At 32.0% G+C, this 11961-nt stretch overlaps 1 protein-coding gene across 1 annotated transcript; it reads left to right on the top strand.

Moving 5' to 3' along the window:
• Positions 1-7151: 7151 nt before the first annotated feature.
• On the top strand, positions 7152-11707 carry LOC120072872 (WAT1-related protein At5g07050-like). The gene is made up of 7 exons (XM_039025398.1): positions 7152-7526; positions 7667-7729; positions 7851-7967; positions 8411-8666; positions 9588-9746; positions 9835-9986; positions 10935-11707. The coding sequence occupies exons 1-7, from the start codon at positions 7321-7323 to the stop codon at positions 11293-11295; spliced, it is 1314 nt and encodes a 437-aa protein (XP_038881326.1). The 5' UTR covers positions 7152-7320; the 3' UTR covers positions 11296-11707.
• The last annotated feature ends 254 nt before the right edge of the window (positions 11708-11961 follow it).

An 11961-nucleotide genomic window follows, 5' to 3' on the forward strand; every position in this document is an offset into this window, starting at 1 on the left:
CATTTTTCTTGTCCAAATTTTGGCACAATATTTTCAATATTGTTAAATCAAATATTCCATCAACATGAATATTTTAATCATTGGTTTAGATAGCTTTCTTCATATAAAATTGTATTTCCCCTCTTCTTACAAAATAATAATAAGGTGAGATTTAAACTAAATAATTCATTCAAAACTTCTCATCAATATAATTACCAATACTTTTAAAACAATGAGTTGTTAACCATAATTAGCTTGAAGATCTTAGATTCAATTTCCAAAAACTTTGCCAACTCAAACTTTTATATGACTTTATTGCAATGAATAATAAAAGGAAAACAAACAGAAAACATGTTTACAATTTTGGTACTTTAAAAAATATATTTTTTTAATATTTTTCGTTTGACCCACAACTTTAGATTTTGACTTTTAATTCTTTTTCAATTTCATCCATTTAAGATTCCACGTCTATTTTTTAAAAAAGAAAACAAAAATTCTAATACAGCAGTAAAGTAGGAAGGATTCGATGTGATTAAAAAAGATTCTCTTTATTAAATATGAATATGTTATTTTTGTTTGGTAGCCTAAAATCAAAATCAAAGTTCCTTGCACCATCCTCTCAAAGAAAAAAAAATAATAAAAATAAATAAATAAATAAAGAAAACAAAGTTACTTGCACCATTTCAAATTGTAGGACAATCACCGATATAAGTACCTTTTGTGAAAGGGTACCCTACTCATTATCTAGCATGTTGTCTCACTCCTTTATTTAATTAATTTTGTACTCATAAAAACAAATGTTTGCTCTACAACTATGTTAGAAAAAAAAAGGTGGATGACAAATATGAAAAATGAGAGATGTATATTCCATTCAACTAAGCATGCCTTTATATATACAAACATAACCATAGGAATGCCAATGGTTACAAAAATCTCATAACTCACATAACTCCTACAACTTAAAAATGTCATCAAATGCTCATAACTCACATAACTCCTATAACTTAAAAATCACTATTAGTTACAAAAAATTAAAAGTTACAAAACCCAAAAGTCACACTAAATGTCACAAATAAAGTTTAATAATGACAAACTTTTCAACACCTCCCTTAAACTTGATTTGTTACACCAAGTAAACTCCTCATTTTGATAAAAGTCTCTAACTTGAGGGGCTTTGTGAAAATGTCTGCCACTTGGTCTTGTAACTTGATATATTTGAGTTCCACTTCTTTCTTCGTAATGCAATCCCGAATGTAGTGAAATCGGGTATCAATGTGCTTGCTCCTCCCATAAAATACCGGATTTTTGGCTAAGGCAATGGCCGATTTGTTGTCAACAAAAATCTCCATTGGACCTTCCTTTTGAAACTTCAACTCCTTCACTAAGTTTCTTAGCCAGATTGCATGACATACACATGAAGTTGTTGCGACGTACTCTGCCTCGCATGTTGATAATGTGACTATGGGTTGCTTTTTTGACATCCATGTGAACGTCGTTTCAACAATAAAAAACACAAACCTCGGAGTGCTCTTTCGATCATCCAAATCACTACTCCAATCACTATCACAATAACCAACAATATCAAAATTTCTAGAAGAGACATAGGAAAGACCATACCCAATCGTCCCTTTGATGTAGCGAAGTATCCTTTTTGCCATTTTGCAATGTGTTGCTATCGGTTCCTCCATAAATCGACTAATAATTCCAATTGAATAAAGAATATTCGGTCTTGTACATGTCAACAATCTCAAACTTCCAACCAAGCTTTTGAAATATGTAGAATTTACCTTCTCTCCTCTATCTTGCTTTGTGATTTTGACTCCACATTCCATCGATGTTCCAGCTGGATTAACATCATTCATATTGAACTTCTTGAACACTTCTTTAGCATAGCCCTCTTAGGATATAAAAATCTCATCTTCACCTTGTTTGACCTCGATCCTAAGATAGTAACTCATGAGACCAATGTCCGTCATTTCAAACTCCTTTTCCATCTCTCTTTTGAACTCATCAAACATGCTAGGAATGTTTCCGGTAAATACTAAATCATCAACATATAAATAAATGATTAGTATGCTTTCACCTTGCATTTTGATGTAGAGGGCATGCTCATAAGGACACTTCATATACTTCTTCTCTTGAAAGTACTTGTCAATCTTCGAATTCCATACTCTTGGTGCTTGCTTTAAACCATGAAGTGCCTTCTTCAATCGAAGCACTTTATCTTCTTCACCCTTGACTTCATAACCCAATAGTTGTTCCACATAGACCTCTTCCTCAAGAATTATGTTCAAGAATTCCGATTTGACATCCATTTGTTGTATCTTCCAATGAGTATGGGCTGCCAAAGCAATAATCAAATGAATAGTTTCAAGACGAACAACAGAGGCAAATACCTCATCATAGTCGATGCCATGTCGTTGGCTATACCCTTTCACCACTAGTCTCGCCTTGTGTTTCTCAACATCGCCATTGATTTTTCTCTGTCTTGTATACCCATTTCACTTCAATCGGTTTGTGCCCTTTTGGAAGCTTGGTCAACTCCCATATGTCATTTTTCTCTATCGCTCGAATTTCTTCATCCATTACATCCTTCTATTTCTTGCTTGCAATGGCTTATTGGAAACTAATAGGCTCACAATCACCAAAAAGACAATAGAGAATTATGTCATTTTGATTTTCATTTACCTCATTAAGTTTCCGAAGACTTCGAGTTCCTCTTGGGCCAATTTCGTTCTCCGAATCACTAGATGAACCTTCAGATAATGGTCGATCGGTCGAATGAGATGGCACTGGAATGGGCAAACCTTCACCCATTTCATCCTTGGTCAGCTCATTTTCATCGTCTTCTTCAAAATATGGAAGGAAATCATACTCCTCCTCTTGTATATTCCAATCCCAATAGGCTTCCTCATAAAAAACAACATCACGACTAATCATTACCTTCCCATTCAAAGGATTGTAAAGATGATAACCCTTTGAACTTGCATCATAGCCGATGAAGATGAGTTTCTCGCTTCAATCATCGAGCTTGGTCCTTTTTTCTTCCGACACATGAGCATATGAATACTCCCAAACACCTTGAAGTGACAAAGTTCAGGCTTTCTTCCGTTCCATGCTTCTTGAGGCGTCTTGTCAAGCAAACTTTTGGTTGGTGCTCGATTTGTCAAATAAACCGCACAAGCTACGACCTCCGCCCAAAATTCCCTCGGCATCTTCTTTGTCTTTAGCATGTTTCTTGTCATATTCAAGATTGTCCAATTCTTCCTCTCCATCACGCCATTTTGTTGCAGTGTCCTTGGGACTGTTAACAGGCGTCGGATGCCTTTTTCATCACAAAATTGTATGAACTCATTTGATGTAAATTCACCACCTCAACCGGTTCTCGTGGCCTTGATTGTAAGGTTGCTTTCAGTCTCCACACGTGCTTTAAATCTCTTGAAGATTTCAAATACTTATGATTTTTCCTTCAAAAAGTACACCCATGTTTTTTTAGAAAAATCATCAATAAAGAGAAGGAAATATTTACTTTTACCATGAGACTCTAGTTTGATCATTCCATACACATCGGCATGGATGAGTTCTACAGGCTTCTTTGCTCTTGTGATAGATTCCTTTGGAAAACTACTTCGATGATGTTTGCCAAGCAAACGCCCTTCACACACATACTTGGTTTAGCTTGTGAATGTGTGGTAAACCTCGCACCATCTTCTTCTTCGACAAATCTTGTAGACTTTCAAAATTGAGGTACCCCAACCATAGATGCCATAGCCAAGAGAGATCTTCATAACACGTCTTCAAGCATTTTGGAACATCATTACATATATTCAAAGGAAACATTTGGTTTTTAGTCATGGAGACATTAGCAATAAGTCTCTCATGATTATCCCTCAAATACAAACAATTATTTTTCATTTGAACTTCAAAATCTTTTTCTAATAATTGTCCACACTCAATATATTATTTTTGACATTGGGAATGTAATAAATATTTGTGATATATTGATTTTCTCCATTTTTTAATCGAATGAGAATTTTACCTATTCCTTTGATGGTAGCCAAAGAATTGTCTCCAAATGCAATATTAACTTTCTCCATCTCGTTCAACTCCACAAACATCTCGCGTTTTCCACACATGTGATTCGAGGCTCTTATGTCAAGATACCACATACTATCTTGACTCTCTTCTTCTCCCTTTGAAACCATAAATAAGGTTCCATTCTCCTCTGCATAATTAGATTGCCTTTGATGGGCTTTTGATGTGCTAGCGGTTGATCGGTCCTGATGATTTTGATCAATCGACTCTGTTTGAGATGAGTAACACTCATTTGCATAATGTCCATATTTGTTACAATTATAACATTTTACCTGAGATTTATCTCTCCCGGACCTTCCACCACATCTTCCATGACCTCGACCTCCTCTTCCACTTGAGGATTCATACGAGTTTTGAGAAAAATCAGTGTTGGCTTCACCTCTTCCACCATGGCCTCAACCACCACGACCTCTTCCACGTTCATGACTATTCTCCTCCTTGATTTTGAGTTGGAGAAGTTATTCAATGGTCTCTGTTTGCTCCATCCTCCTTTTCTTTTTCTCCTCATAGGCTTGTAACGAGCCTATAAATTGTTCAATTGTCATGTTCTCGAAATCCTGTGTCTCTTCGATCGTCGTGGCGATAATCTGGAACTTTGTATTTAGGCTTTGTAGAACCTTCTCAATGACACGAACATCGGTGATTTCTTCACCATTCCATCTCAATTGGTTGATGACAGCCATTACTTTTGTGTGATATTCCTCTATCACCTCCGTTTCCTTCATTTGTAAAGATTCAAACTCACCATGTAAGGTTTGCACCCAGACCTTTTTCACACGATCGGCTCCTCTAAGAGTCGATTGGAGCTTGTCCCATGCCGCCTTTGACGTCTACGCATTGGCGATGGTCTCAAATGTATCTTCGTCCACCAATTGATACAAAATATAAAGGGCCTTCTTGTCCTTCTTTCTTGTCTCCTTTAATGTATCTCTTTGCGCTTGATTGGCTCCAGCTTCTACCTCTTGAAAACCGTTCTCTACGATCTCTCACACGTCTTGTGCTCCTAGTAACGCTTTTATCTTGATGCTCCAATTTTCATAGTTAAGCTTGGTAAGTATTGGTAGTTGAAGTGAACCTATCCCACCGTTGGCCATTTTTCTCTCAATATTTTCTACTAGCTCTGATACCACTATGTTAGAAAAAAAAGTGGAGGACAAATATGAAAAATGAGAGATATATATTCCATTCAACTATGCATGTCTTTATATAGGCTTACAAACATAACCATAGGAATGCCAATGGTTACAAAAATCTCATAACTCACATAACTCCTATAACTTAAAAATGTCATCAAATGCTCATAACTCACATAACTCCTATAACTTAAAAATCACTATTGATTACAAAAAAAATAAAAAGTTACAAAATCCAAAAGTCACACTAAATATGACAAATAAAGTTTAATAATGACAAACTTTTCAACAAACTAGATAACGCCTAATGGAAAAATTGCTTTGATTGGAAAATGCAACATTTTTTTTTGTGTAATATGTCTCTTCTCTTCATGCATGAATTTATAAACTATACTAGATGGCAAGGAATGGTCATAGTTAGATGGCAATGAATGGTCATAGTTACATTATTCTTCATGATGTCAACTTTTAAATTTAGATTGTTTAAAAGATGTAATAAATTGAAAATTAACTAGTAGCCCACATTTGTTATAGTACAAAAAATAAAAAAATTTGATATTAGGTTTATTACGATGAGAATCTATTATTTACTCGAATGGTTTGCTTGAAAAAGAAATATCATGACTATTGTATTTAAATTTTAGATTAAAACATATTACTATTATCATTCTTGTATGTGTGCTAAGAAGAAAGATTGAGGGAATATCAGAAATTTGATAATTTCTCCTCCGACTAGAATAAAAGATCCGATTAAAGCGACTAATTGATTGTATGCATATTGTCTATACATCTGGTTGATTTCTGGTTGAAGGAGAGGAGAAAGAAATTGTTAAATTTTGAATATTACTATTATCATTCTCGTGTGTGTTAAAAAGGAAGATCGAAAAACTCAAACCAAATCATGAACGTTGATGAAGTCAGTTCTCTTTCCATTCTCTCTTAAATATATAGCTCACACTTGAGTTCGTTTTTAAAAATCAAGGTAACTTGGCCAAATATTTTTTAGTTGTTCTGGCTCCCATGCAAGAAGATACATATAGAAGAAGTATGCCCAACAAGTGAAGGTTTCATTGAGACTCTCTCTTTTCTGTGTTGCGAATTGTAGAGTACATTTCCTAGTTGTATTCAAAAAAATATATTGACTAGAGGCGAGTCCCGACTATATGTATATATATATACACACATACGTACATATGTCGATATTTCAATAATTTAATATTCATAACGAAGTGGATGATATTATTTTGACAAATATTGTAAAAATGTTATTCATTAACATTGAAAATGTTAATATTAAAATAGAAATAAATTTAAGCACACATTATAATTTTGGCTAAAATCGTCCTTCTCACTTGTCATTTAACTTTTAAAAACATGAGTGTGCTTAATTTAATTTCAATATAATTTAACCAGCTGAAGTTTTCTAATAACAAATATATAAAGGTAGTTTTGCAACAATAAAATGGTTAAAACATGCTTGATTTAGTGATATTGGCATAACATTCGTTTCTAAAGGTTGAAGGTTTGATCTACTACTTTATTGTTGTGAAAAAAAAGTTGCAACAATAAAATGAAAAAAAAAAAGAGTTTTTATTCATCAATTCAAATACAATTTATGAGCTTTTAATCATTTTAGAAAATTGAAACCTTTTGACCATGGATCCATATGGCAGCTTGAAGCACTAAAACAATATCATGAAAGCTTTTTACACAATAATATATGATATTGGGAAAGGGAAAAAGAAAAAAAATGGGAACTACCACAGGATAATAATCTAAAATAATATAAAGCACCTCCATGATGTTGCCACGTGGAACCCACATCAAGCCTTGAATGGATAACCACACAGCAGATCATATCATCATCATTTTCAAAAAAAAAACATAGCCAAAAGACCAATTATTTCATCATAAAAACAGGCTATAAATATGAAACCAAGTTCCAATTTTTCAATTTAGGAGAGACAACAAATTAGCCTTAGCTTCTTGAAGTGTTCTTCTTCCTCCTCCATAAACATTTCTTTCTTTCTTTTTATTTTTCTTTTTATTTTTTCTTCCTTTTCTTCCCCAAGCCTCTTCAAATAATAATAATATTAAATAAATAATAATAAAAATGGAAGGAAAGGGAAATGGAATTGCCAATTTTGTTGAGGGAGCACAGCCTTACATTGCTATGATCTCTCTCCAATTTGGCTATGCTGGGATGAACATCATCACCAAGGTAGCTCTCAACCGTGGAATGAGCCATTACGTTCTCGTCACCTATCGACAAGCCTTTGCCACTATTGCCCTCGCTCCGTTTGCGTTCTTCCTTGAAAGGTTGTTCTTTCTAAGACCTCTTTTCGTATGTTTGGAAGTGCTTTTGAAATAAGTTATCTTAGTCTTTTTTAAGTACTCGCTGTTTTATCTTAGTTTTTTTTAAGTACTCTTTAATACTAATATAGATGTTTTTTTGCCAGGAAAGTGAGACCCAAGATTAGTTTCCCTATGTTGATGCAGATTTTCCTTCTGGGTTTATTAGGGTTAGTGCAAATTTTTGGTTTTTTTTTTTTTTTTTGGAAAAAAAAGAAATGTTCAGTTTTTTTATCAATTCATTTTTTGAGTTTTTTGGTTGAAATTGTTTTCTTTTTTCTTTTTGGTCAGGCCAGTGATTGATCAAAACTTTTATTATGCTGGGTTGAAGCTCACTTCTCCTACCTTTTCATGTGCCATGAGTAATATGCTTCCTGCAATGACATTCATCTTGGCTCTTCTTTGTAGGTATGATATTATCCACTTTGAAATGAAACTCGTAAAAGGTTATTTTTAAATTTGCGTACTAAAACCTGTTTAAATTTTACTTTGAACTTGGTCTACAAAAGTGATTTTATATCTCTTTCAAATCACTTCCAAATACACTCTAAGATCCATTATAAAATTGCTTTTGAACTCTACTTAAAGTTCCGTATAAGAAATCAAACTTGTTGTATACGTATTTGCACTGTTAATCGACTTTTACAAATTCGAGTTAATAAATTATATACATACCTCATCAAACCCTTTTAAAAAGCTGAAGATAAAAAGCAAAACTTTCTTGTTGCTAATAATGAAATACTTAGGAATGAGAGAGAGAGAGAAAAAAAATATATATATATATATAAAGTAAAATTATTTGGAGTTGATTGATAAAATTTGTTTGTTTATATGGAAAATAAAATAAAAAGGATGGAGAAATTGGAGATGAAGAAAGTGAGGTGCCAAGCCAAGGTGGTGGGAACATTGGTGACAGTGGGTGGAGCCATTTTGATGACTTTATACAAAGGGAATGTCATAAGCTTCTTTTGGTCTCACCATAATTATCTTCACTCTTCTACTTCTTCCAATTACTACTCTTTTGAAAGCACTTATCAAGATTGGGTCAAGGGTTCCATTCTTCTCCTTTTTGCCAATCTTGCTTGGGCTTTGTTCTTCATCATTCAGGTACAAATATATACTCACGTTATTCTAGGGTTAAGTACTTGAACCTTCATATTTGTTCTATTTTAACCCTTTCTCCTTTTTTTTCAAATCTGGGGTAAAAAAGTATTTTTCACAGTGGAAGAATCGTATTTCTGATCTCGAAGTTGATTATACAAATTTTATACTAATTAAATTATATAAACTCATTTTTATAGCATAGTGTAGAAGACATAAGAGTTTGGTTATACACAAATATGTGTAATGTCACATCAAGATATTTTTGTCCAATAATAATATGAAATTGTAATTTCAATCATAGCTTAACGAACTGAAAAACAAAATGTTTTTGAGTTTGTTTTTATATGGTTTTTGAACTTTAGAAAAAAATGTTTAATAGACTTCCAAACTTTCAGACTTATATCTATCTGATTTCTAAACTAGAAAAAAAAAGTTAGATTAGTCCTTAAACTTTCGATTTTTATCTCTAGTAAACCTTTAAATTTTAAATTTAATAGGTCATTAATCTATTATTTAATACTCTCTTTTAAATTCACTGAGTTACTAGAAACAAAATAAAAAGTTTAGAGTCTTATATGATATAAAATTCAATTTTATATAAAATAGTGGTCATTTAAGTTTTTAAAATTTTCATCATGTAATTTATGTTACTGATAGATTATATACAAAATTGAAAGATTATGAAACATAACACTGAGACATTTTTAAAATTTAGGGACCTATTAGACATAATACTAAAAGTTTTGAACAACGTATATATATATAATTTTGAAAGTTCAAGGAAGTGACTTATAATTTGACCGTGATAACATAAACAGTAAGTTGGTCGGGATCGGATGGAATTAGGTCATATTATAATATGTATGTGGTTTCAAGGAAAAAAAAAAGTTGTAAATTAATTTGGGATGTTTACTACATTTTCAGGCAATGACATTGAGGAATTACACAGCTCATCTCTCACTTACAACCCTTGTTTGTTTCTTTGGGACTTTGCAATCCATGGCTGTCACCTTTGTAATGGAAAACAAAGCTTCTGTTTGGAACATTGGATGGGACATGAATCTTCTTGCTTCTGTTTATGCTGTAAGACTTTCTACCTCTCTTTATTTTCTATATATTAATATATAAAAAAAAGAGTTATAATAATTTAATATGAATAATAAAATTTCAGGGAATAGTTTCATCAAGCATAGCTTATTATGTCCAAGGGATGATTATGCAAAAGAGAGGACCTGTATTTGTCACAGCCTTTACCCCTATGATCATGATCATTGTTGCTATAATGGGCTCTTTCATGCTTGCTGAGAAGATCTATATCGGACGGTTAGTGTGAACACTTAACCTAAATGCTTAAGCTGATTAGTTACGATAATTTTTTTAATTATATATTCTTAACATACTTCCTTATTTGTGACCAATTTAGAATTTAATGCCATATACAACAAATTGATTGCTAAAACGCCAATTGAGATGGGAATGTTGTTATTACGAGGAGTTTTGAACATACAACCTCATTAGGTTTAAATTCAATTATTGAACAAACAAAACATTCAAGTTTATAAAATTGTGGAAAATTCACAATTTTTTTCTATTAATTGTATCTATTTGACACTCTAAAGTTTTGAATATACATGTCTATCTTCTTTGAAATTTTGAAGTTTTATTTACACCTTGCCCTCTTTATTAACATGCTAGCACACATCCTTAAAACTACATCATTAATTTATGAAAATTAAACTAAAAGTATGAATAGAGAGATATTTGTTTTTTAAAAGTTTGAAGACTAAAATATATATTTTATAATAAATTTAGAGATCAAAATGAAACAGTTAAAAATTCAAGGACCAAAATAGAGTAACTATGAGAGTACAAGAATAATATAAGATATAAATCAAAGATTTAAGATGGGTGAAGTGTAGATTTTTTTTTTTTTTTTTTTAAAAAAAAAAAGAAATCTTAACTTTTAGATATGTGATTCTCATTTTTCATCAAAGATGATCTTGTTTCTTTTTCCACTCCGTCTATCCTTTTGAATTTGGAAAGTAACACAAGGTCTAATAAATGACTAAATTATCAAATTGCAATGTGTACATATCACCAAATTTTTACGAGATTCATTATTAAAGTTCAAACACAGAATCTTTTACTCTCTTACCAGGTTAAATCCAACATCCAATTCAAAAGTTTAAACTCGTAATTTACCGTAAATTTAATCTTTTATCCATATCCTTTCAACTATAGTCCTAACTAAACATTTGTTTTCTTTTTCAGTGTTGTTGGAGGAGTTGTAATGGTGGTGGGGCTGTACTCAGTGTTATGGGGAAAATACAAAGATTACAAAGAAAAAGAAGCAATAATAGAAGAGATCAGCACCATTGTTGAACCAGTGAAGCTTTTAATAAGTGAAGGCAAATTAGTTGAGCAGAAGAAGAAGAAGAAATTAGCAACAATCATTGAAGAACAACAAGAAGAAGAAACGACATCAACATCATCAAACGACATTGAAACGCAAAGGAACGACACAACATCAAATGTCGACAATAATAATAATAATGTTACAAATTTGCTTTGTCCTCCTCCACTACCCATTATTGTTGTTATACCTATGGTTGAAGCACCACCAAAAGTTTGATTTCATTTTTTAAAAAAAATTAGAAAAAATTAAAAATCTTTTGAAAAGAAAGAAAAAGAGAGAAATAAAAAGTTGGAAATGACCTTTGAAGAGTGGGAGGGAAAGGAAGGATTTTTTACTTTTTTTTTTTTTTTTTCCATCTAATCTTTTATCTTTATCTTTTGTTTTTTTCTCTCTCTCTTTTGGACAAATAATAGGGTTGTAGATTTTGATTATATGTGAATCAAATTAACCATATAGTCTGTAAATCTCAGACTGTTTTGTTATTTCATAATTTCAATACTTTTTTATACGTTCCCCTTCTAAATCCTAATTAGGTATGATGTATCATTTTGCTTTATTTTGTTCGGTGTTCGGTATAAATAACATCTTTTGTTGCCTCTAAATTTGTGTAAAAGAAACAGTTTAGTTCATGCATGAATACAGACGGTTACACTTTAATCTTTCATTTTTATTCTTTTATGATTAATTTTCTAAGTTTTTTTTTTTTTTTTTTGTAATAAAATTATGTGCGTTGGCCGTATTCAAATGGGAGACCTTCAATATATTTAGACTGATGTGATAACAAATTATGACATTCCGTTGGAAAATGGATGTTTGATTCAAATTGGAATAATACTTTTTAGAGGTTTAATTCTCTCATTCACATATTATCAAAAAAAAAAT

This window comes from Benincasa hispida, chromosome 3, assembly GCF_009727055.1.
Source record: "Benincasa hispida cultivar B227 chromosome 3, ASM972705v1, whole genome shotgun sequence".
Classification (NCBI taxonomy): Eukaryota; Viridiplantae; Streptophyta; class Magnoliopsida; order Cucurbitales; family Cucurbitaceae; genus Benincasa; species Benincasa hispida.

What these genes read in the sequence shown, in the direction of transcription:
- LOC120072872 (XM_039025398.1), top strand. Translation starts at nt 7,321, where the DNA reads ATGGAAGGAAAGGGAAATGGAATTGCCAATTTTGTTGAGGGAGCACAG. An exon ending in TTTGCGTTCTTCCTTGAAAG is followed by an intron (nt 7,527 to 7,666) that starts GTTGTTCTTTCT and finishes TTTTTTTGCCAG; the next exon opens with GAAAGTGAGACCCAAGATTA. An exon ending in ATCTTGGCTCTTCTTTGTAG is followed by an intron (nt 7,968 to 8,410) that starts GTATGATATTAT and finishes TAAAATAAAAAG; the next exon opens with GATGGAGAAATTGGAGATGA.